The sequence below is a fragment of the Geotrypetes seraphini genome, chromosome 8, assembly GCF_902459505.1.
Source record: "Geotrypetes seraphini chromosome 8, aGeoSer1.1, whole genome shotgun sequence".
Lineage (NCBI taxonomy): Eukaryota > Metazoa > Chordata > Amphibia > Gymnophiona > Dermophiidae > Geotrypetes > Geotrypetes seraphini.
The window spans coordinates 152850715-152877060 of record NC_047091.1 but is presented as its reverse complement, the minus strand read 5'-3'; the positions used below and the strand labels follow the sequence as shown (position 1 = coordinate 152877060).

The 26346-nt window shown below is 43.8% G+C and overlaps 1 protein-coding gene across 2 annotated transcripts; it reads left to right on the top strand.

Annotated features, from left to right (window-relative positions):
- The first annotated feature begins 19 nt into the window (after window positions 1-19).
- Window positions 20-25664, top strand: GTF2H3 (general transcription factor IIH subunit 3). 2 transcript variants are annotated; one of them, XM_033954590.1, is made up of 13 exons: window positions 20-209; window positions 576-655; window positions 832-938; window positions 3841-3998; window positions 5488-5550; window positions 9647-9676; window positions 9903-9931; window positions 10661-10735; window positions 12350-12403; window positions 14242-14310; window positions 24075-24210; window positions 24303-24339; window positions 24437-25664. In XM_033954590.1, the coding sequence occupies exons 1-13, from the start codon at window positions 200-202 to the stop codon at window positions 24504-24506; spliced, it is 918 nt and encodes a 305-aa protein (XP_033810481.1). In that variant the 5' UTR covers window positions 20-199; the 3' UTR covers window positions 24507-25664. The 2 variants fall into 2 exon arrangements, with proteins under 2 accessions (XP_033810481.1, XP_033810483.1); XM_033954592.1 differs by lacking the exon at window positions 20-209 and adding an exon at window positions 224-454.
- The last annotated feature ends 682 nt before the right edge of the window (window positions 25665-26346 follow it).

Genomic DNA, 26346 nt, shown 5'->3' with positions numbered 1-26346 from the left:
GCATAAAAGATGTATACGTATACCCCTTCCCATACCCAGCTTGTTACCTCCCCTTGATACGTTTTGCTGCTTCTAGTAGTTTAAGTTATAACCTTGTAGTGCTCGAATAAGTTAGTTTTCAGTCACTCTCTGACAAAAGATCCGCCTTGTGCCTGACGTCATCAGAAGGAGCCGGGGTTAGGTTGTGATCCATTGCGTTATGGCTTCGGGTAAGGAGCGCGTTACGATGCCAAGGGGTTCATATTATGCCTGTTTTCAGATATTGATTGCATGAGAGTTTTTTGTGATAGGTTATTTTTTGAGACTCCCTAAGATTGCTTGGTGTTGAAGCTAGAAGTGCAGCTAATGTGTCAAGATTTTTGCACCCCATTCCCTCCCCCGCGATGTTAAAGTGAATCAGTTATTTCAAGTGTGATGCAGCTGCGATACTAGGGAAGGATCTTGACCTGAAAAAGTCAGTAATTGATTTAGTACCGTTTTTATGTTTCCTAGTGCAGTTTCTTGTAAGATTGAGCTGCATTTTTGGGATGGATTGTGTTGTTCTAGTTTAACATAATGCATGTTGATGTTTGCAGATGATGAGCTCAATCTCTTGGTTATTATAGTTGATGTAAATCCCCTTTGGTGGGGTAAGCAGGCTCTTGAACAGTCTGAGGTAAGAAACCATGCACATACATAATGAAGTAAATTAAATAAATATTTCCAGTTGCATAAAGTTACTTGTGCTTTTTCTGCCAATATAGCTAATAAAATAATCCAGCTTTTGTTATGAAATAAAGGTTAATATGTTAGTTATTTACATTTTTTAAAATTCTTTCCATGTTTTAATAGTTTACATTGTCAAAATGCATCGATGCAGTGATGGTGATGGGAAATTCACATTTATTTATGAATCGTAACAACAGACTTGCTGTCATAGCTAGCCATGTTCAAGAAAGGTAAAGTATGTATTACTATAGACAGCCTACTCAGTGCTTCCCAAATCTGCCTTCAGAGACCCTCATCTGGGTTGACTTTTCAGGATATCTACAATTAAAATGCACAACACATAATACTATTCACTGGCTTTATTGTGTACAACTAGTAGTACTTACTATTTCTTTTTTTTTTTTTTTTTTCTATAGCACTACTAGACGTATGCAGTGCTGTACATCAAAACAGAGAGAGAGTCCCTGCTTAATAGAGTTTACAATCTAGTCAAGATAGACAAACTGGCTTTACTGTGTACTACTAGTAGTCCTACTACTTACTATTTTTTTTTTCTATAGCACTACTAGACGTATGCAGTGCTGTACATCAAAACAGAGATACAGTCCCTGCTTAAAAGAGTTTACAATCTAGTCAAGATAGACAAACTGGACAAGCAGGTGCATCTATACACGATGCTCAGATGGGGGGAAGTACTGTTTTCTCTCATGTCATTGTGGATATCCAGCCTGACCAACTGGAGCTTCTTGAAGATAGGGTTGGCAAACACTGGATTGCAAAGAGTCTTTGCCGATTTATGCCTCTCAGTCTGTGTTTTGTGACTCGGAAGTCTGTGTTTTGTGACTCAGGTGGGCTGCTTGGTTATCTTGGTTTACTTGGAAGCTAGGTAAACCATGATTCATTTCAAATGATCATCAAATATATTTTTAACACTTAGGGCTCCTTTTACGAAGCCGCGTTAGCAGCTTTATCACATGCACCTTTTTAGCGTGCGCTAACCCCCGCTCTAGCCGAAAAACTACCGCCTGCTCAAGAGGAGGTGGTAGCGGCTAGCTTGGCCAGCAAATTAGTGCGAGCTATTACGTGCTTTAAACCGTTAACGCGGTTTCTTAAAAGGAGTCCTTACTGTTATTAAAAATATAATATTTATCAGCATGACCTTAGATTTGGTCTTAGGTGCACATTTTTCACATTTTCCCTGTACATATTTAATTTAATTGGATCATAATCAATATCTGTTCTATGATCCCAAACAGATTAGAGCTTTTCTTGAAAACAGATGAGTAGTGCAGATTTGCACAAGCCAGGGGACTTAATTATTATGGGGTCCTTTTACTAAGGTGTGCTAACGGATTTAATGCATACTAATTCGTTAGTGCACACTAAGTGCCCTGAAAATAAGACAGTGTCTTATATTCATTTGGGGCCCAAAAAAGGCACTAGGTCTTATTTTCGGGGTATGCACATGATCATCTCTCTCTCCCTCCCTCTCCTTCACCCCAATTCTTCCTCTTTCCTTTCTCTCCCACAAATGTGCAGCATCTTTCCTTCCCTCCCTCCCTCCCATCTCTTGTGCTGCAGAACCCTTGAGCACCCCACCACCCCCACCACGTAGCCGAACCCCAGCTGACCCTCCATCCTTCCCTCCCTGTTGACTGCGATCAAACCCTACCTTCAACCAAAGCAGCGTCGGGCTGGCAGCACTCTAAACAGGCTGCGTGGCCTTGTCTGTCAGGGACTAGGGCTTATATTAAGACCTACCCCGAAAATGATGCTAGGGCTTATTTTCAGGGAAACACAGTAGGTGTATAGTAGACTGTGTGGCATTTAGTGCACCTTTCTAAAAGAACTCTTACAACTTTTGGAAGTCAAAGTATTGTTTTATATCTTTTTAGGTGCCTTTTTTCTTTTGGGGGGGTTTGTTTTCTCTTTACTAACAGGCTGGAGACTGAATCAGTGTGCTGTACTCAGGCTCAATAGTACACCTGCCTGTTCTGTTTTTAAGGTGGAACAGGCTGATTCAGTATTAAATAATACTAAAGTAGGGATATTCACCTCTTGAACCTCAAGAACAGTCTTAAAGATAACTGGTTGGGAGAGGAAGAGAGAACAAGAACCAAAGCAGCATCCAGGCCTATGCAAAATAAGTTGGGGGATGGAGAAAAGAGAAGACAGGCAGGGGATTCATGCATGTGGGAAAGAGAAAGCTACAGAGAGAGTTGATGGTTTGTTGGGAAGAATTCAGGTGAGAGAGATGGGCTGGGGACTTTTGAATCTGGAGGAGGCAGAGCAAGAGAGAAACCATGTGCATGCATTAGGGGAGATCAAGCGAAGGGAAAGGTAGAGATGGGGTGGTGGAACCAGCAGAGCAAGGTCAAGACTTATGATAGAGGAATTCTGCACATATCTATATGCAAAATTCTGTTTCTTTGAATAATGTTTTTCTATATTGTATTTTCAATGAATTATTACTCAAAAATGGTGATCATAAAATCTGCACAATTCTAATATTTTGCACAGAATCTTTTCTTTTTTTGTGTAAAATTTTTCCAGGAGCAGACCGTACACTAGGGCTTCTTGTGGAACCATGCAAGCATGGGCCCTGAATCTAGCCACTAGGTGTCACTGTAGTGAACATTCTGTGACTCCCTCTCCTCTATAGCATCATTAGCCTCTGCTAATAAAATTTATTTTTATCTTTTGTTTGTCCAATGAAAGTTTTCTCTCCATGTTACTTTCATGAGAGGCTCATGCTGCCATTGTTTATTTTAGCCCTGAATCCTCTCCTATGGGTAGATTCCTGAGAGCAGGGAGCCTCTCCCTTCAGTACTATTTCTAGTGCCACTACTGGAATGACTGCTGACGCACATCACTAACCACTAGACCAGGGGTGTCCAACCTTGGCCCTCACCAGGTCTGGTTTTAAGGAGGTTTCAAATGAATATGAATGAGATCTATATACAGTGCATACAATGGAAGCAGTGCATTAAGTAGATCTCATGCAGATTCATTGGGGAAATCCTGAAAACCCGACTGGATTGCGGCCCTAGAGGACCGACATTGGACAACCCTGCACGAGACCAACAAACTGATACACCAGGTAAATTCAATCCTTATTTTTTTCTCTTTCAGTCATTTTTTATACCCTGGAAAATATGGAGATGTGTTGGGAGATCCTGGTAATAGTCTTACCGAATCTAATTGCTCTGGGAGTAAGGATGGAAAATATGAATTATTGACAGCGGCAAATGAAATCATCATGGAGGAGGTTAAAGACCTGATGACAAAAAGTAAGAATCTATAGAGGGCGGCTTTTCCTTATCATGACCGGGGTAGTCATACAAATGATTACGCGCAACTGGAAGAACTGGGATTGCCTTATCTTTAATTTTTGGTGGGCAAGTTTATGCTTAACTTATAGATTTGAAAAAAATGAATGCAGATATAATGGGTCATACTAAGAGATTTAAGTTAATCTGGGGCCCTTTGATATCTTTTAAGGATGCGTTGTAATTGGTTTTTTCCTTTGATCCTGTTGGTATATTGCAGGGAGGGTGGGAGAGGGATATTTATGTCATGGTTTTATTCTCTTGCAAAGTATTGGTTGGGTGGGGGGGGGTTCTTATCTTGCTGTGGGGATTTTGATTGGTTATAAATGCATATATGAATAATGTTTGTGTAGATATTGTACTGCATTTTTTGTTAACTTTGGAAAATTAATAAAGATTTAAAAAAAAAAAAAAAGGTAAGAATTTCTAGAGCAGGAATGGAGTTTGTGCAGCTGCCTTCCCCCCTAAAGCTCCTTAATAGTGATTGTGTTTTATGTTGCAACAGTGTGGGAACAGACATACAGTGGAACCTTGGTTTACGAGCATAATTAGTTCCAGAAGCATGCTCGTAAACCAAATTACTCGTATATCGAAGCGAGTTTCCCCATAGAAAGTAAGGGCAACTCGCTTGATTCGTTCCCCCCCTACCCACCCCAAGGCCAGCGGCACTGCTCTACCCCCACGAGAACCGGCATTGATCCCCCTGCTCATGAAGGCCCCCCCCCCTCCCGTGTGATCCGCCCCTCCCCCAGCTGCGATTCAACATCCCCCCACATCCATCCACCCACCCGAACACATCGCTTACCCCCCCATCTGGCACCCGGCACCAACGCACAGGACATGCTGGTGCCAGTGCCCAAAATCTGCCCTCTTCTTTTTGCTGGGCCTTGAGCATCTGCGCATGCTCAAGGCCTTCGAGTTCACGCTCTCTCCGAGATTCTCGGAGATCTCCGAGAATCTCGGAGAGAGCGGGAACTCGAAGGCCTTGAGCATGCGCAATGCTCAAGGCCCAGCAAAAAGAAGAGGGCAGATCTTCGGGCACCGGCATGTCCTGTGCGTTGGTGCCGGTGCCGGGTGCCAGATGGGGGGTAAGCGATGTATTCGGGTGGGTGGATGGGTGCGAGGGGGAATGTCGGATTGCAGCCGGGGGGGGGGAGGGGATGCCGGATCACAGGGGGGAGGCGCTCGTACATCGAGGCAAGCTTGGTTTCCGAGGCGCCAATTTTGCGAATGTTTTGCTCGTCTTGCAAAACACTCGCAAACCGGTGCACTCGTAAACCGAGGTACCACTGTACTTATCTTAGATCCAGGTGGTTATACCAGAGTTTATGGATTCTTGTACACTACCTGCACTTGCAGCTACATGGAGGAGCAGCTGTGCTAGGACTGACTCAGGACCAGATGCATCACAATATACTATAACAATCTTTTCTGTGTTTTTGAACATCAGATGAAACGATAGGCCAGCAGACAGAGACATTACTTGCAGGGTCACTTGCAAAAGCACTGTGCTGTATCCTTTTGAAAATATTGAGAAAAAGGTGAAGTTTAGTTTATTTAAATGCTTTAATATCCATCTTTCATAACCATGCTAGAACAATGCAGTTTGGTAGCTTAGCAGTTAATGGTGAGGATGGCAAGAGGGGATTACAAGCATCATGTAACTGCTGGTTGACAGAAGAGCAACCAAAATAAATAGGAGAAAGTATTCTTTCAGAGAAAGTCCAGTTAGGCTGTGGATTTCTGTTGCTGAAGCATATGGTTAGGGCTCTTCAGCTTAAGAGATTGCTGAGGGGAGATATGATTGAAGTCTACAAAATCCTGAGTGGAGTAGAACACCCAAGTGGATCAATTTTTCACTCCATCAAAAATTGCAAAGACTAGGGGACATTCAATGAAGTTACAGGGCAATACTTTAAAAACCAATAGGAGAAAAAATATTTTCACCCAGAGAATAGTTAAGCTCTGGAACACGTTGTCAGAGGTTGTGGTAAGAGCGGATAGTGTAGCTGGTTTTAATAAAGGTTTGGACAATTTCCTGGAGGAAAGTCCAAAGTCTGTTATTGAGAGAAATGAGGGAAGCCACTGCTTGCCCTTGATCGGTAGCATGGAATATTGCTACTCCTTGAGTTTTGGCCAGGTACTAGTGACCTGGATTGGCCACTATGAGAACGGGCTAATGGGCTTGATCGACCATTGGTCTGACCCATTAAGGCTATTCCTATGTTCTTATGGTCAAATGTGATGGGATTTAAAAAAGTTCTGAAGCATACATTTTGGACATATCCTACAATAAAAAACATTTGGACAGAGCAAGTTTGTTACCTAGAGGGCTGATGAGCAAAAGGTTTAGGATACACTACTGGGGATCTTATTGGACAAGTAGGATAGATGAACAATTCACTGAAAGGTAATTGTGTACACAGAGAAAGAACAGTAATTGTAGGAAAAAAAGTATATTCATGCCTGGGCACAAGAGGTTCTGACAGTATACTGGTGTTGGCAGAATAGATATCTTGATGGGATTGATGGCAAAACTTAGCCCCAAATGCATGAAAAAATTTCTAATATGAGATGCTTATTAGCAAGTCCTATCTCTACAGGCACTGAACTTGGTGCTGAATGCAGTGTGAGAAACAATGTAAGGGCAAATAATGACTATCCACCAGGGAGATTAGCAGGATGTAGGTGAGATGAAGAGGGAGAGATTTGTTTAAGAAATTCTTGTCCTAGCACTCTCCCGCGAACATAACTTCCACACCTTATCCTGAATTTCTTCCTCACATTAGGTATCCACATTCCCTGTCTGCTAAAATTCCTTCTTCATAATTATATCCTGATATTCGCTGGTGTCCAACTATTTTCAATTGTAATATGTAAAATAGTTAATTTCTTATAATTCAACCTATGAGAGTGGGAGGGGGGAAGGATGGGTTGTGGGTTGGGTTGGTGGGGTGGGTTTGATGGATTATTGTGTGAAAATTCGAGCTGCCTTGTTGATCCTTGTCTTTGTTTCGGATTGTTGTTTTTCTTGGTGCTCAATAAAATATATTTGACGATAATTCAACCTATGTATAATTTTCCTTTCAACCACCTTGTATTCATCTACTGTAATTCGCTGATTGTACAGCTCTTCTTCTTTGTGAACCGCCTAGTAGTCGCAAGATTGTGGCGGTATAGAAAAATAAAGTTGTTATTATTATTATTAGAGGAGAAAGATTCTAGCTGATGACAATTAAATGGAGTAGGAGAGTAAAGCTATAAGAAACAAGATTCTTTGCTCCCAAAGTACAAAGGCTTTTTAGCTTGGAGAAGAGACGGCTCAGTACTGAGTGGAGTAGAAAAAATAGATGTGAACTGCTTGTTTACTCTTTCTGAAAATACTAGGACTATGGGGTAGAGAATGAAACAGGGAAAAATTTGTCCCCATCTCCGCAGGAACTCAATTTCCCCGTCCCCATGAGTTTTGTTGCTGTTGCTGTCCCTGCCCCATTCCTGTAAGATCTGCCTTAACCGCACAAGTCTCAAACACATGATTTTAAAGTGTTAGAGGCTTGTGCAGATGAGGATGGAGTTTGCAGGAATGGGGCAGGGACAGGAAAAGAACTCGTGGGGACGGGAGGAGAAAATAAGTTCCCGCAGGGACGGGGAAAAACTTCCCGTGCCATTCTCTACTATGGGGGATGCGATGAAGCCACTAAGTAGTATGGTAGACTTAAAACAGACTGAGAAAATATTTCTTCACACAATGTGTAATTACTGTATTTTCACGTAGATAACGCGCACCCGTGTAAAACGCGCACACGGGTATAGCGCGCGGGAAAAACAAATTTATGTAAAGAAATTTTTATATACCGCGTTCACGAGTATACCGCGTATGCCGCCCCGACTCTCCTCTGGCCACCCCGACTCTACTTTCGGCCACCCCGACTCTCCTCTCCCCCTTGAAGTCCTGTCCCCACCCTGAAAGCCTGATGCTCCCCCCCCCGACGCCCGATTCATCATCCGGAAGGACCGCTCGCACCCCCACCGCTCGCACTCCCACCCCGATGGACCGCTCACACTCCCACCCGAAGAATCACTCGCACCCCCACAGCCTCCCCCCCTCCCCCATGGAGAAGCAGTCTACCTTGTTTCTGGATGCCAGTGAGCCCAGCTGCTTTCTCTGCCGGCAGTCCTGCCCCTTCTCTGAGCCCTGCTGCGCTGCTTCCTCTTCCGGCGGTCCCGCCGGAAGAGGAAGCAGCGCAGCTGGGCTCACTGGCATCCGGAAACAAGGTAGACAGCTTCTCCATGGGGGAGGGGGGGAGGCTGTGGGGGTGCGAGCAGTTCTTTGGGTGGGAGTGCGAGCGGTCCATCGGGGTGGGAGTGCGAGCAGTGGGGGGTGCGAGCGGTCCTTCCGGATGATGAGTCGGGCGGGGTGGGAACTATGTAAAAAAAATTTTATATAGCGCGCTCACGCGTATAACGCGCAAGGTTATGCACGGTTTGTAAAATCGTGTATAACGCGCGTGTTATATGTGTGAAAATACGGTAAACTCTGGAATTCATTGCCGGAGAATGTGGTGAAATCAGTTTGCTTAGCAGGGGTTAAAAAAGGTTTGGCTAATTTCCTAAAAGAGATGTCCATAGGGAAATCCGCTGCTTATTCCTAGGATAAGCAGCATAAAATCTGTTTTACTACTTGGGATCTAGCTAGGTTCTTGGGACCTGGGTTGGCCACTGTTAGAAACAGAATGCTGGGCTTGATGACCTTCAGTCTGTCCCAGTATGGCAATTTTTATGTTCTTACAAGATAGGTAGTAGGGAGGGGAGGTGTAACCATAAAATGTAAAACAGACAGAAAATGTATGAAACAAAGTTTTGATGAAATATTAATAAGGAGAATGTTTAAAAACAAGTTTCTGGAGAACAGGTCCATTGATACTTAGCTGGGCAGCCACAAGGATCTGAGAGATCTTCCAGTTATTTCAAGTGATCCAGATTAGCCACTGATGGAGACATGATGCTGGGTTTAATAAACCATTGATTGGAGACAGTATGTCAAATGTTCTGCTGGACCCCAGGGTTTGCGCCTGTCACTACAGTTGCTGAAATAGCCAGGGCAATGGATTAGAATGCTGGGGGTAGGGGGGGAAGAGGAGGGAACCCCACATAGCTGCATGTAAAGGCTCAGGATCGAAGACTCCTTATTGGGCCCAGTTAACCTAGGAAAGAAGCAGACTGGCCAAAATGGGAAATTACTGAAAAATGTCTTTCCCCTAACTTTTTTTTTTTACCTTCCCTGTAATACATAGAAACAGAGAAAAATGAAGGCAGATCAGATATAGTCTGCCTAATTATGCCATCTGCTATCTCCTCCTCTTCCTTAGAGATACAATTTACTTGTCCAACACATGTTCCCAACACATTCTGAAAATAAATGCAGAAGGGTGTAGGACTCGGCTTTGCAAAGCGTGATTTCTTTGCTGTCCCAAGACAGCACACTATCAATTTATTCTTCTGCTCATTGTCTGTCTACCACAAATTGTCTTCATTTTTGTGAAATGTGGATGTCAGTTGCTGTGATGTATTGCAAACAGAATGTAGATTTCCTGAACACTGTGAAACAGATATTCACAGGATGAACAAAGAGATAAAAGGTGAATTTGCTTCTTTTGTCTGTACTACAAATGTAAAAATCTTGTTTGGGAATGGAAGTGAGTGCAAAATGCAAATAAAGCTATGTCCCAACCCCTCCTTACTAACCATAACACCTACTTCTGCCCTCTTGAGTTCAGCTATAGTAGGGAAAGGTTTGCAGAAAAAGCTAGCATGGATCAGTGATCCAGAGGTTTTGCTGAGCATCTCTGTATATTTTTTGTGCAGCTGGCCAAGAAATGAAGTCAAAAATTTTGGTAAGTGTTTCTGTCTTTTTTTTTTTTTTTTTTCCAATTCTTTATTCATTTTTTCATCTTAAATCAAGTGTACAAATATTATTTCAATTGAACTTATACACATCACTTGAAATTCTTAATATTATCATCTTACATACATAAATTTATTTCCTCCACCCCCCACCCTTTCCACAGATACTATAGTCAAAATATCATATAAATATTACATTCATATTAATTAAATCTTTAATACAACTAAAAACCGCCCTCCCTTCCCCTAATTTTTTTTTTTTAATTTCTTTATTCATTATAAATTTTCAAACAAGTGTACAATAAATCATTTCATAATATACATTTCCACTTGAAATTATTACAAATTTCACACCACAAGAATTATCTCCCTCAACCCCATACATATATCTTTATAAATATCCAACACTTTTAAACCCCCCCACCCTCCACACATACATAATAAATGGGGTTAAATACAATTTATTTATTATAATAATCTATTTACTATAATAATCTATTAATGGCCCCCAAACATCTTTAAATTTATTAAAATATCCTTTTTTAATTGCCAATGTTTTTTCCATTTCATACATATGACACACCGAACTCCACCAAAAGCAGTAATTTAACCAAGTGTTTCTGTCTTAATCCCTTTTCTGGTCCTTGTCCTCTGAAACTCAGATTTTAAGTTATTGTGTAGCACGTTGACACAGGAATGTGTTGGGTTTTGATTTGCAGGTCATAAAAGCAGCTGAAGACAGTGCGCTACAGTACATGAATTTCATGAATGTCATCTTTGCAGCACAAAAGCAGGTAGAGGCCAGGGTGGAGTGGAGGTCTTCTGTCTAAGGTTAACAGTGCACCTAGTGCTCAGTCAGGGAAACCGAAAGGATACGAGTTAATTTGTTTTTTATATTACCTTTGCATATTTGCTGGGCATAGTTTAAATGTGGTTTACACTTCTCCCTCCATATTCATGGTTTGAGCATTCGCGGTTTCGATTATTCACAGTTTTTAGCTTGCTGGCTCCTCCCCCAAATTACATCAGCTTGCGTAGAGAAATCGCTGATTCCCAGCACTTTCTTTACCATGTTTTGCCTCTCCTTCAGGAACAGACCAGGTCTCCCACCTTGTTATTCGCGGTTTCACTATATTCACAATGGTTTTTAATAGAAAACAGCAAATAACATATGAAAAAGTTATTCACGGTTTTTCTGTATTTGCGGTTCTGTTAATCCCCTATCACAGTGAATACGGAGGAAAAAGTGTATAAGATTCTTGTGAATTGGATTTAAGAATATTCATTTACAATATAAGTTGGGATTCTAGGTCATAGGATGGAATTTTGTACATACCTTGTGCTGATATTTTTTTTTCCTTTGTGTTTTGATGAGATTGTAGCCAGGCATCCTGCTGGGAGGAGGGTGTGTGCAGGAGAGGGGATTCTACAGGAGCAGGGAAGGGCGTGTATGCAGGGGAAGGGGACTGTGCTGGAGCAGGGTGGGAGGTTGTTTGTAAGGGAAGGGATTGTACCAGAGTAGGGAAAAGGGTGTGTGCAAGGGAGGGGACGATGCTGGAGTAATTGGAACAGTGGTGTGTGGGACCGTGTCAGGGAGGGTGTGTCGGGTAAGGACTGTTCCTTGAACTATAAGATTGTCCCTAGAGACATGTTCCTATCTGCACAATGCCATTAGAGTTCTCTTAAAGATATCTGAGATTGAATATTTCAGTGGCGTAATGAGGGTGCGGACTTTCCTGGGCGCCAAGTTGGTGGGGGCACTGGCACCTCGGCCCCGCCCTGCCACACCATGCCCCCTCACACCATCCCTTCCCCACTCCATACCTCCATATTATCTTCGCTAGCGTAAGCAACTATAGCCTGTTGCTTGTGCCAGCCTGGTTTCCCTCTGAATCACTTCCGGGTCACGGGATCAGGAAGTGATATCAGAGGGAAATCCAACGCTGACCCGAGGAGCATGCTTGCAGAAGCCACTCATGCTGGCGGAGATTAAGAGGTACAGAGGGAGAGCGCAAGTGTGGAATGGGGGGTTAGGAAGGAGTGGGGGAGGGGCGGAAGGAATGGGAGGAGGGTATGGGGGGCACCGCCGCCCCTTACTACGCCACTGTCATAATGTATACTTCCTTGTGTTGCAGTTATAAGACACTTATGCTCATTAATAAGGAAAAATAAAATATGAGTATCAAAGGGGCCAAAATAAAGAGTTTAAGGGGTGACTTGCTTCCTACCTCTGAGTATCCAGTGCCCTGAGCTTGGACGGACAGTGCACTCTGGATCTGATAAGATCTGGGTGCAGCTGTTTGTTTTTGCTATGATGTAGTCTTTTTTTTTTTTTGTTATGTTATAGTCTTCTTAATGTTCTTCTAGTCGTGATTCCTTGTCCAACATTTTTTTTATATTCGTTTCAGAATATTTTGATTGATGCCTGTGTCTTAGATTCAGAGTCGGGACTCCTGCAGCAGGTGTAGTATTTCTTTGAAATCAAACATTTGAAAATGGAGCACATCTGTAGAACTGGTGCAGGAGATTAGGCTTGGCTGGGGGGGGGGATGGCAACAGATCTTGGGTACATCATAGCGGTGTCACCTTCTGAGCTCTAGAAAGTGGGCACTAGCGGAGTTAGGGAAATACTGACTTACTAAATCACACTAAGCAGTTGGAGTGGGTATTTGAATGCTTGCTGCACGCTAAAAGCATCCATTGCAGTAGAAACCCTATGCTAGCAGTTTAGTGGTGGGTACAGATGGGTTGTAGGTGGAGATGGCACTAGCACACAGGATAACTTTCGCAACTGACTCAAGAGATGGCTTTACATACAGTTACACTAACAGCAGTTTGATTCTCTGATACTCCCTGTTGGTCTGACCCAGTAAGGCTATTCTTATTTTCTTTTCCTTTTTTTATAAATCTTTATTGATTTTCAAATAGTAACAGTGCAATACATATGAATCTGAACGTATAACAAATCAAGAAAAGCACTTTGAACTTACAAATATTCGAAAGTAATATTTTCCCCCACCCTTTTTACTCAATCAATAATATAAATGCAATTATTCTTCCAATAACCCACTCTTATTTAAAGTAGTAGTACATTCCCACCCTAGATGTGTAAGGAAATCAGACAAAAATTAAAGAGAAATGACAACTATATAGAAGCAGTAAAAGATGCCAATGGGCCCCACACCAAGTTAAATACATTACTATGCCCCAATATCTCAGCATTCATTTTTTCATTTTTGTAGTTGGAGCATAAGTTCGTCCACTAAAAAGGAAAGTTAAGGCGATCATAGTTCTTCAAATTGTGTGTTATCATCTGCATGGCTATTCCCGTCATAATTAAGAAAAGCCAGCATTTATAATGGTCCATAGGGGTTTAACATGTAATATTGTTCCACATATGACATTTTAATTTTCTTATGTAGATTGTGAGCCTACCAAGACAGATAGGGAAAATGCTTTAGTACATGAACGGCTTAGACAATCTCCATTGATTGGCAGTATATAAATAACAAATAAACTTGGAAGTAGTGCTCCTCTTTAGATTTAAAATGGCGCCTATGACCTCTAGCTGTAACCTTGTGGTACTTCTGATAGGGCTCAACTTGACTTATATGGACATGGACAATTGCTCCTTATATGGCAAGATCTTAGTGAGACTACCACTAAGGGTCATGGGTGCCATTTTGAACCCTGTGTGTGTTAGTAGGGGGAGGGAGAGATGCTTCTGTTATGCTCTACTACACTATTAGGGACTGGAAGAGTAAGAACAGAGGGGTTGAGCCAGAGAATGTAGGAATATGGGGGCAATGATATGAGGAAGGATTTTTTTTGTTTGGGGGGCTCGCTGATAGAAGGGGGACCCCCCCAAGAGTTTTCTTTTTTAATGTATGTTTAGGCAGCACTACAGCCTGTGTTCTATGCCTCAGCAGCTAGCTTGGGTGCACCCATAGTATCTGCCAAAGTTAGGCAGCTTAAAGCACCTACGTAGGTGTGATTCTGGCACCGATTTTCTAGGTCCTGGTATACGCCTCAAATCTCTGTTAAAAACACCATTTGGATGGCATTTTTAACACGGATATGGGCGCCTAGAAAATCAGCGCTGGTTTGAGAATCCAGGCCTAAATACCTACTCTGTGTGGAAAGTGGAGGGCAGATGCTGGGCATGCCCCTTCACAAGCTTTGCGTTTAAGGTGGAAAATCTTACTGCACTTTAATAAACAGTTCCTTAAATTTTTTTCTTACTCGGCATTGTTTTTTGGAAGGTATTTCCCCACCATAGACTTTTGTTTTGTTGTTGTAGGCTTGTGACATCACGGGAGGCATTTATCTCAAGGTACCTCAGATGGCATCCCTTCTTCAGTACTTACTGGTAAGTGTTTTGTTCACATTTCAAAATATTGTGGCCACTGCAGCTCATATTTGCATAGAGATTTGTGAGGAGCCAGATGGGAGGAGAGAGAGCCAGCCTGAAATGAAAGAAAAGTGCCTGAGAGCACCCTGGGGCAAGAATGGGGGAACGCGTCCGTCAAGAATGAGAGGAGAGGATGGGCTGGGGAGGGCGCTCACAAGGGAAAGTTTATTTCTTCTACTGGAGTGCTTGAAAACCACTTATATAGAACCTGGGAAAATATGACTCATGTTTAATAACTATACATCAGTGGCACTAGTTACCGTATTTTCTCGCATATAACGCACGCGTTATACGTGGTTTTTACAAACCGCGCATACCCTTGCGCGTTATACGCGTGAGCGCGTTGTACAAAATTTTTTTACATAGTTCCCCCCCCCGACGCCCGATTCATCACCCGGAAGGAGCGCTCGCACTCCCACCCCGAAGGACCGCTCGCACCCCACCCGAAGAACCACTCGCACCCCCACAGCCTCCCCCATGGAGAAGCTGTCTACCTTGTTTCCGGATGCCAGCCCAGCTGTTTCCTCTGCCGGAGGTCCCACCCCTTCTCAGAGCCCTGTGCTGCGCTGCTTCCTCTTCAGGCGGTCCCGCCCTTTCTCTGATGTCAGAGAAAGGGCGGGACCGCCGGAAGAAAAAGCAGTACAGCAGGGCTCAGAGAAGGGGCGGGACCTCCGGCAGAGGAAACAGCTGGGCTTGCTGGCATCCGGAAACAAGGTAGACAGCTTCTCCATGGGGGAGGGGGGTGAGGCTGTGGGGGTGCGAGCGGTCCTTCGGGGTGGGAGTGCGAGCGCTCCTTCGGGGTGGGGGTGCGAGCGGTCCTTCAGGGTGGGGGTGCGGGTGCGTGCAAGCGGTCCTTCGGGGTGGGGGTGCGAGCGGTCCTGCGGGGGGGTGAATTGGACGTCGGGGGAGGCATCAGGCTTTCAGGGTAGGGACAGGACTTCAAGGAGGAAAGGAGAGTCGGGCAGTGTTCCCTCTAAGCTGCGCTGGCGTGCGCTGGCGCACAAAATATTACATCGCAGCGCACAAGTTTCTCGTCACAGCGCACGGCGTACGGCAGATGGCAGGGCGGCGAGAGGAGAATCGGGCGAGTTGGCTCATAACTTGCTGGCGCCCGATATTTTTAGCTCACAGCGAGAAAAAGTTTGCTCACAACACCCGCCCGCTTAGAGGGAGCACTGGAGTCGGGGTGGGTGAAAACAGAGTCAGGGTCTCCAGAGGAGAGTCGGGGCGGGCGAAAGGAGAGTCGGGCAGCATGCGCGGTATACGGGTGTGCGCGGTATATAAAAATTTATGTACATAAATATGTGTTTTTTGCGCGCTATACCCGTGTGCGCGTTATCTATGTGAAAATACGGTATACTACAGAGGCAAGCTCCGCTATAATAATGTTATATAGAAGAGCACATGATGGAAGCATGAGACAAAAGCGCATTTTCCTTCCTCAGAACAAGTGAAAGTCAGCACAGTGAAAGCCATCAGGTAATCGTAATTTTGTACCAATTCAAATCAAAATTACTATAGTCTCTCTGCAGTGATTCTTGCCTAAAGTGAGTGAAATTAGCACTGGGGGTAGTACAGCTCTAATTAGGATGTAGTAGTTGTCAATTAATTTGAAAGTAGTTTTTAAATGAAGGCAGTGGAGGGGTCATTTGTACCCAGCTACGCTGTTTGTTTGTTTTCTCAGAGCAAATTTTTTTTTCCTTTTGCTTCATTTGGAAACATGTGTTTACATATGGCAGTATCCATTTCCTGTGTTTAATATGTTCATCCAGGAAGCTGACAGTGTACTTTTGTAGGTAATAAGCATTAAGGACAATTTTATAAGGTGCACCTAAGGTTATCAGCCAAAGTGCCCATATTTATAGAATAATAGCAATAACACAAGTGATTGGCACCAGTAATTAGCAGTTAGTGCTATTCTATTCAGTGCTCACTTAAGTCCTATAGAGCAGTGTTTTTCAACCTTTTTTGGGCAAAGGCACACTTGTTTCATGAAAAAAATCACGAGGCACACCACCATTAGAAAATGTTAAAAAATTTAACTCTGTGCCTATATTGACTATATATAAAGTAATTCTCTTGAATAGGAATCAAATAAACACAAAGAAAGTATTTTATAATGCTGCCACCGCCAACAACACCGTTGGCGGCGGTGGCACTCAAGTGGCTAAAGAGCCGCAGTTTGCCGGCCTAGGGACAACACTGGAGGGTGACCAGCTGTGCACCCCCTTGGGACGTAAACCCGGGGTGGGGCAGACTGCCCCCCCCCACCCTGGTATGCCACTATCTGTACCTCACTCCCTCCCTATGACCAAAAAGTCTCCTTTCTTCTATTCCCCGTGTACACAACCATCTCTTTCCCTCCCTTCCTCTCTCCAAAGTCCATGCCTTCTGTGTCCAAACACTCATTCCCTCCCCCACCTCAGCATCTCTTTCCCTCCCTTCCTCTCTCCCAAGTCCATTTCTTCTGTGTCCAAAAACGCATTCCCTCCCCCACCTCAGCATCTCTTTCCCTCCCTTCCTCTCTCCCAAGTCCATGCCTTCTGTGTCCAAAAACCCATTCCCTCCCCCACCTCAGCATCTCTTTCCCTCCCTTCCTCTCTCCCAAGTTCATGCCTTGTGTCCAAAACGCACTATCTCCCCCCTTTTGTGTTCCGTGTTTGCCTCCCAGCCCATCTTTGCAACTTTCTCAGCAAAACGAAGCTCAAGCCGCGAGGTTTGTCTTCTGCTTCCTGTCTGCCCTGCAGCACACAAATAGCCGAACGGAAGTATTCTCCGACGTCAGCGCTGACGTCGGAGGGCAGGCTTTGCTTAAGCCCTCCCTCCGACGTCAGCGCTGACATCGGGGAACGCTTGCGATCGGCTATATGTTAGCTGCAGGGCAGGCAGGAACAGAAGACGAGCCTCGCGGCTCGAGTTGTATTGAACTCCGCGGGTCCCCCGTCCAGCTCTCTCCTGTCCACGTGGGGCGGACCGCCCCTCTCCCTAGACTGGTGGTACTGCCCTGATGGCGGCCCTGACCGTACGGCACACCAGGCAACATCTCGCGGCACACTAGTGTGCCGCGGAACAGCGGTTGAAAAACACTGCTATAGAGCAATGTTCTTCAACCACTGGTCCATGGACCAGTGCCAGTCGACAGAAATTCCCTGCCGGTCCCCAAGGCCAGCATGTGCATCAGGCCCAAAACAGTGTTCTTCAACCGCTGGTCCACGGTGCGATCGATGTGGCGTTATCTTCGAGCCAGCTCCCTCTTCCTAACTGATTCGGTGCACAAAGCCACGGGCAGTGGCTCCTACAGGCTTCCTGCGCCTGAACCGGAAGCCTTCTCTCTCTGACGTTGCAACGTCATAGAGAAGGCTTCCAGATGAGGCACGGGACGTGCAAGGTACAATTAGTACTGTTATGGGGGCGGGGTCTGGGGTGGAGATTGGGTAGAGATGGGCGGGGTCTGGCCCACGATTTAGCCCCGTGTTCTTCAACCGCCGGTCCACAGACCGATGCCGGTCCACAGAATAATTCTTTTATTTCTTCCGGTCCATAGGTGTAAAAAGGTTGAAAAACATTGCTTTAGAGGACCTTTAACTAAGCTGTAGCAGCACTATAACACATGTTTACCGCAGCTAAAGATGCCTTACTATGGGGCGTGCTTAGGTATCCTGTGGTAGTTTTGGGATTAACATGTGCAACCCATGCAGAGGATGGGCGTGCTTGGTGCTGATTGATTAGTGCAGCTTCAATGACAAACGCTAACTGGTTAGCACGTGAACCCTTCTCCGTCCCTTCTACCTTGCTGCACCTTATGCTTGTAACAAGCTGCCCGAATCCCTACACCGGGCTCTGTCTGTGGCAGTGTTTAAGGCCCAGTTAAAAGCCTACCTCTTCGAGAGTGCTTTCGACTCCTAACTCCTCTCACCTTGGGTTCTGCATCCCCAACCCTTATTGTCATGTCTGTGTCCAGGTTAGATTGTAAGCTCTTCCGAGCAGGGACCATCTATAAATGTCAAAATGTACAGTGCTGCGTATGCCTTTCAGCGCTATATAAGTGATTAGTAGTAGTAATCCTTACCGCCTACAAAATAGATGGTGGTAGGGGTTCACAGGCTAATGGGAAAATTAGCACATGGCTATCACATAAGACACATAAGGATGTGCTAAGGCCACTTTTATTTTATTTAATAAATGTATTACTCGCAACCATCCAACAATTCTGAGCAAGTTACAATCCAACATACATAATTAAAACAATGTCACAAACTACAAAAAGACATAAAAACAAATCATTTCATAAACTATACCAAAACAATAATATGCTTCATAACTCAAGTCATTTACAAAAACAAACATACACAACACAATAAAAAAGATTCACTTAAATAATTCCTACTGAATCATTTACCAAAACATTTCTGGAAAAGCAAAGTTTTAACCAATTTCCTGAACTGAAGTAAACTGGTAGCATTCTTTATATCCAATGGTAATGCATTCCACAATATTACAACTCTGCACAGTTAATAAAACAGCTTAGTGAAATGCGCCTTAGCAAGCAACTACATTGGGGGGGGGTTGTTAATGTGGGCAGAGCATGGGAATGTGGGCGTTTTGCCTGGTGACACATGTACAGCATAGTGTACTTAGGCATTCCCTCTTATGCCTACTATTGAGTTTCCATAAGTGGCCTTGCCTATGGGTAATTCCATGTCAACTGGTCTAGTTTCAAGGAGGGTCTACACTTCACATCTTCTGCAGATACAAAAAAGGGGCCCAAATAAAGGGACTCCTAACTCTGGACCTAATTGAGACCATGCCCCAAAACTTTGGATATCTTCATTAGAAGTCCCAGCATATTCCCTGAAAAAATTTCATCAATTTCTGAAATGGTCAAATGAGGAGCTCTGGGCCACTTGACATGGAATGACCCCCTATATTTTGGTGTGCAAAACCAAAAAGCAGATTAGTCCAGATGAAAGAAGTCCGATTTATTTATTCATATTGATAACCTGACTTGGCCACGCATTAGGGTAACTGATATAAGTAAATCCGACTTCTTTCATCTGGACCAGGGGTAGGCAATTCTGGTCCTTGAGAGCCACAGGCAGGTCATGAGATAGATTTGCATCTCAAGGAGACGGTGCATGCAAATCCTACTCATACAAATTCATTGTGGATGTCCTGAAAACCTGACCTGCCTATGGCTCTCAACATAAGAACATAAAAATTGCCACTGCTGAGTCAGACCAGTGGTCCATCATGCCCAGCAGTCCGCTCATGCGGCGGCCCTCTGGTGTAAGACTAGCACCCTGAGACTAGCCCTACCAGCGGACGTTCTTGTTCAGCAGAAAATTGTCTAACTTTGTCTTGAATCCTTGGAGGGTGTTTTCCCCTATAACAGCCTCCGGAAGAGCGTTCCAGATTTCTACCACTCTGGGTGAAGAAGAACTTCCTTACGTTTGTACAGAATCTATCCCTTTTCAACTTTAGAGAGTGCCCTCTCGTTCTCCCTACCTTGGAGAGGGTGAACAACCTGTCCTTATCTACTAAGTCTATCCCCTTCAGTACCTTGAATGTTTCGATCATGTCCCCTCTCAATCTTCTCTGTTCGAGGGAGAAGAGGCCCAGTTTCTCTAATCTTTTGCTGTACGGCAGCTCCTCCAGCCCCTTAACCATCTTAGTCAGTACCGTGTCCTTCTTCATGTACGGCGACCAGAGCTGGACACAGTACTCCAGGTGAGGGCGTACCATGGCCCGGTACAGCGGCATGTTAACCTTCTCTGATCTGTTTGTGATCCCCTTCTTTATCATTCCTAGCATTCTGTTTGCCCTTTTTGCTGCCGCCGCACATTGTGTGGACAGCTTCATCGACTTGTCAATCAGAACTCCCAAGTCCCTTTCCTGTGAAGTCTCTCCAAGTACTGCCCTGGACATCCTGTATTCGTGCATGAGATTTTTGTTACCGACATGCATCACTTTACACTTATCCACATTGAACCTCATCTGCCATGTCGATACCCATTCTTCGAGCTTGATTATGTCACGTTGCAGATCTTCGCAATCCCCCTGCGTCTTTACTACTCTGAATAACTTCATGTCATCCATAAATTTAATCACCTCGCTCGTCGTACCTATGTCCAGATCATTTATAAAGATGTTAAAGAGCACGGGTCCAAGCACCTAGCCCTGCGGCATCCCACTGGTGACGCTCTTCCAGTCCGAGTATTGTCCATTTACCCCCCACTCTCTGTTTCCTATGCTCTAGCCAGTTTTTAATCCACATGAGTATTTCCCCCTCAATTCCATGGCTTGCAATTTTCCAAAGTAGTCATTCATGCGGATCCTTGTCGAACGCCTTCTGAAAATCCAGATATACAATGTTGACCGGATCGCCCTTGTCTATCTGTCTGTTTACTCCCTCAAAGAAGTGCAGCAAGTTCGTCAAACACGATCTGCCTTTGCTAAAACCGTGCTGACTGGTCCTCATCAGCCCGTGTCCGTCAAGGTGATCATTGATGCTGTCCTTTATCAGTGACTCTACCATCTTTACTGGTACCGAGGTCAGACTCACCGGTCTGTAGTTCCCCGGATCTCCCCTCGAACCTTTCTTGAAGATCGGTGTAACATTCGCCACCTTCCAGTCTTCCGGAATCTTTCCTGATTTGATCGACAGATTGGCTATTAGTTGAAGCAGTTCAGCTATGTTCCCTTTCAGTTCTTCGATGACCCTCGGATGGATGCCATCCGGTCTCGGGGATTTATTGCTCTTAAGCTTATCAACCTGCCTACATACCTACTCTAGGCTGACCGTCAATCCTGTCAGCTTTCCATCTTCGTTTCCAGCATATAGCCTGATGGGTTCCGGTATGCTGTGTACATCTTCTTCGGTAAATACAGATGCAAAAAATGTGTTCAGTTTGTCAGCGATTGCTTTGTCCTCCTTTAGTGCTCCCTTTATTCCATGGTCATCCAACGGTCCCACCACTTCCTTTGCGGGTCGTTTCCCCTTAATATATCGAAAGAACGGCTTGAAGTTCTTCGCCTCCTTGGCTATTTTTTCCTCATAGTCTCTTTTGGCCCCTTTTACCACCTTATGGCACCTGCGTTGATGTTGTTTGTGCTTGTTCCAGTTTTCATCCGTTTTTGACCTTTTCCATGCCTACTCCTGATATGGACTGATCTGCTTTTTGGTTTTGCACACCAAAATAAAGGCAAGGCTACTTATGTCAACTCAATGGCAGTCGTAAGAGGGCGTGCCTAAGTACACCATGCTATGTGCATGTCACTAGGTAAAACGCCCACAACATTTCAATGTCCACATTAATGCCCCCTCCCCCCATGTAGTTGCATGCTAAGGGGTCCTTTTACTAAGCTGTGGTAAAAAGTGGCCTCATCGTGTCCTTATGTGGATCATTAGCACCAATTGCTCACGAGCATAGATGGACAACTGCAGAGGAAAGATAAAGTCAGCCTCTTCTAGTTAGCTCTTCTAATCCACAAAACAAATCAGTGTTTCTCACTCACTCAGGATTCTTTCATCTGGACTGATCTGCTTTTTGGTTTTGCATATTAACTTGTAACAGATCTTTGCCTCTAGTTTGTGCATTCTATATATTTTGGTGTGCCAGTGCCATCTTATACCTGGGTTCTAGGCATGCCTAAGTGCTGTTCCAGTGCAATAGGGCTGGTATGCAGAACCATAGGGTTGTCCATCTATGCTTTCCGAGACTCCCACTGGCTCCCACTACAAGCACTCATACAATACAAATTCTACTGCACCTTATTCAAAGCCCTAAATTGAAACGGACCAAGCTACCTAAACAACTGCCTAATCAGGAAAAACACATCCAGACCAAAGAGAACACAGGCACACTTTACCCACCCCCCAGTCAAAGGCATACAAAGCAAAAAAAAAAAAAAAAAATATGACTGACTATTAGCCACCAGAGCAGCAAGACTAGACCACCACCTCTCCAATATACTGACCATGATGTCCAACTACAAAACATTCAGGAAATAATTTAAAACTATGCTATTCAAGAAATTTGTCAAATGATCTAACTAAACCTTATCAACCCTTCCCCAGATCACAATGCATATTCTATCTCTCAACCTTATAATTTCCCTGGGAATGCTCAGGCCAATTCTTTTTGTTATCTGCCTTGAACTGAGAGGTATTGGCGAGATAGAAGACACCAATGTAATGTAATGCTTTCAAGTAATTGGTGCTAAGTGCAACTTTTTATGGTGTCCAATATATGGCACCAATTTATGAAATGACCTCCATTTTGTTTATGAAGGTGATGCTGGCAGACTGCTTGGCCAAGACCATCAAATACTCGCCGCTCTGTACAAAGAGGATGGGCTTTGTACACATGAAGAATCTTGAAATCACTTTTTCATCTTTTTTTTTTTAACCTCACTTCAGTATGAACAGAGGCATATCGGAAGATACTGAATGTTTTAGTATATTGCAGTTTGTTTGTGCGTGTGTTTCTCTTTAAACTTTGCAATGGCTAGATCTAACGCCTTCAAACTTTGTGTGGTGGTAGATCCTTGAGGGATGGGTTGCAAAGTTATCACTTTTCTCATAAGAACTTCCATTCAAACTACTCCCTGAATGCATCCATTGCCAAGGACTGATTGAAAAGTAATGAGACTGCCTCTGGTTTTCTTTCCAAGAAGCAGACGTGACAACACTGTGCTAGTTCTTATGAAGCTCGTACATCAATGTTTCTGAACCTGCAGTTGGACTGCCGTAATCAGTTCAATTTTTAGAGAATTTAATTGATTGATGTCTACTTTGTAGTTCACTAGGAATGTCCAGTTTTAGAAATGTAATGTAATCTTCATTGTTGGGTCATAACAAGTTGAAGAACTTCATACGTTTCGTCTTGGCAGATGAGAAAGATGTGTCTGTGAGAGTTCACCAGCACGGCTAATTGTTTCACCACCATATGCTTGCCATAACATTTCAAGAGTTTCATTACCGCTCTTTCCAAGTTTAACCCAAAATTCACACACCTCTGGTGTACTCTCGCAGAGACATCTTCCTCATCTGCGGTGATGAAATGTACAAAGTTCTTCCTCTCACTGTAACCCAACACCCTAATAGTGGACTGTGCAGTCTCCTGAGAGTCAGTCTGTTCTCAGTCTAAGCAGATGGCAGTAGTGGTAAGCCTGTGCAGTCCTAGTTTAGGCCCTGGGGAGGGGAGTTGTTTTTCTTTGGGACTAGCTAGCTATTGATTTGTATTGAATTGACAGTTTAAAAAAAAAAAGAAAAAATCCCTGTTTTTCTGGGTGCTAGACTGGGGCTGGGTGCCTCTGCTGGTCTTCTTTCTTATAGCAGACACCCTAGAGAGCAGAGGGGTCTGCCTGTTTAGTGTGTTCTCACACACGTTAAAAAAGAAAGAAAGAAATTGAGCAAAAGCTGCTTCTTAAAACTGCTCCTCAAGCTCCAATGGGCTTTTTTCTGCTGTGGTCTCTGTGTTTTGTCAGGTCGGGGTGAGTTGGCGGTTCCGCGGGGTTTGTGTGTGCACTGCAGGGAGCATGAGTTTGCAGCATCTTAAATGCAGTGCCGTGTGTTAGCTTCAGGGCCTCAACTCGGCAGGTCACTGTTCTTTCTTCGCAAACCAGTGTTGCATAAACAGTAGTATTTTGTACCCTAAAATTGCACCAGTGGAGGTGCATCTGATATAAGATTTGAAAAGAGATTTTTTTTTTTCTTCCAGTGGGTGTTTCTTCCCGAGTCAGATCAAAGATCCCAGCTAATTCTTCCACCTCCAGTTCATGTTGACTACAGAGCTGCCTGCTTCTGCCACCGAAATCTCATTGAGATTGGTTATGTCTGTTCTGTTTGCTTGTCAAGTAAGAACACAGAGATGCTTTGGTTTTGAGATTTTCTCTAATCATTGGTCTCATCTTTTAATCTAACAGAACCATTTTTATTTTGCTTTCAGTATTTTGTAACTTCAGCCCGATTTGTACAACATGCGAGTAAGTGCTTGCTATATTTTGCTTTTTAGGCTTTGCACGGTAGACTTTCAGTGAACTGAGCAGGTTTAAATCTTACATATTTCATATTTTATTTTAGGACTGCCTTTAAGATTTCTTTGCCTCCTGTTATGAAGTCCAAAAAGAAGAAGCTAAGACCAGCTTTGTAATGCCCTTGGAGAGTGCATATGAATGGATTTTTAGGGAAGAACCAGGTGTTCCTCCAGAATAGTGCTTGCTACAAGCTGGAAAAAGCCTTACCACGCTGCCTGACCTTTGGAGGTGAAGGTTCAAATCACCAGATACAAAAGTTGTGAAGGACTCTGTGCCCTTTAAATGGAACCCATGAACCAACTTGGTGAGGAATTTTGTGCCAGGCATTTAGGAGGAGGAACCCTTCAGTGAAATAACATGATGTCCAAGTTTAATTTTGTTATCATTCTGTTGGGCAGAATCCTTAAGGACTATGGAGAATGTGCAAAGATTGGTAACTAATATCAGTTGTTGGCTTTTCTTTCTTCTGTGCCAGAAACTTCCCCTTTTTCTGAAACATTATCACTCATTACCTCCTAGAGGAGTTCAGAAGCAGTGAGGGCCTGGTAGTTAAATTTTTAGCAGCTTTTGTTTCATTTGGGTTATTTTTAGACTTTTGTTTGCACTGTTACTGTCTATAAGTAATATAAGTGTACAAACTTTGTAACAAGTAAGTAGATAATAAGTGGTTGCCTTTAAAGGGGGGCTTTTTGGATAATTCTCATAGCCAGATGCAATTTTGAAGGATTTTACACTTGCTATGCTACTGGTTATTTTGCAAACCAGAAAGCTATTGCTGACCATGTACTGGTTATAGGACTAGTTCCCCTAATTCATGCCATTAAGGCAGAGGTTCGTAGCCCAGTCCTTGGGTCACTCTTAGTCAAGTTTTTAGGATATCCATTATGAATATGCATGAGATGAATTTGCATGCACTTTCTCTATTCTATGTACATAGAAGGACTTCCTCTATTCTATGCACATCTGTCTCATGAATATTCATTGTGGGTATCCTGAAAACTTGACTAGCTAGGTGTGTCCTGGGGACTGGGTTGGAACTATTGTATTAGGGAAATATGCAGTATCTTATGTAGAGGTTTACATAATAAATTTGAAGTGCAGAGTCATTTTGCAAAAATATGTTTCATGAAAAAAAAAAATACCAAGCACAATCTCCTGATTCTATATATAGTTCCTAAAAAACTGGTGCCAACTAGTGCATCATTAACCCTCCCCCCTTTACAAAACCGGAATAGCAGTTTTTAGCACTGGCTGGCATACCGAATGCTCTGCACTGCTCCCGATGCTCATAGGAACTCTGTGAGCGTCAGGAGCAGTGCAGAGCATTCAGTGCGCTAAAAACTGCTTTCACGGTTTTGTAAAAGGGTGTGAGTGGGTGGAAGTGCGATTCTATAAAAATTAGGCGCACTGCATATATAGAATCAGGCTTGGCGCCACCTAAGCAGCATTAGGTGTCACTAGGCGTCCTTTTAGGCGCATCGTATTTATGCCAGGATATTCTTATTATATAAGATATAGGTAGGGTGAGATTGGGATATATGATGTTTGTTGATTTATTATTGGTGGATGGGGTGGGTGGGGATTCTTTTATACTTTAATGATTATAAGTAAGATTGTCAAGTGATTTGTAAAAGTTTTTTTTTTTTGATTGAATATTATACACTTATCCCAGGACAAGTAGGCAGGTATTCTCACTAGTGGGTGATGTCATCCGACAGAGCCCCGATACGGACGTCTCACAAGCATGTCTTGCTTGAAGAAACTCAGAAGTTTCGAGATGCCCGCACCGCGCATGCGCCAGTGCCTTCCCGCCCGATGGTCCGGGCATGTCTCCTCAGTTCTTTTTCTTCCGCGGAGCTGAGAAGTCTATCTTCAATTTGCGCCCATTGAATCTGTTTTTTCGCCTTCTGTTTTGCCGCGGGTTGAGTTAGTTCGACTCTCCTGTGCATTTGTTTC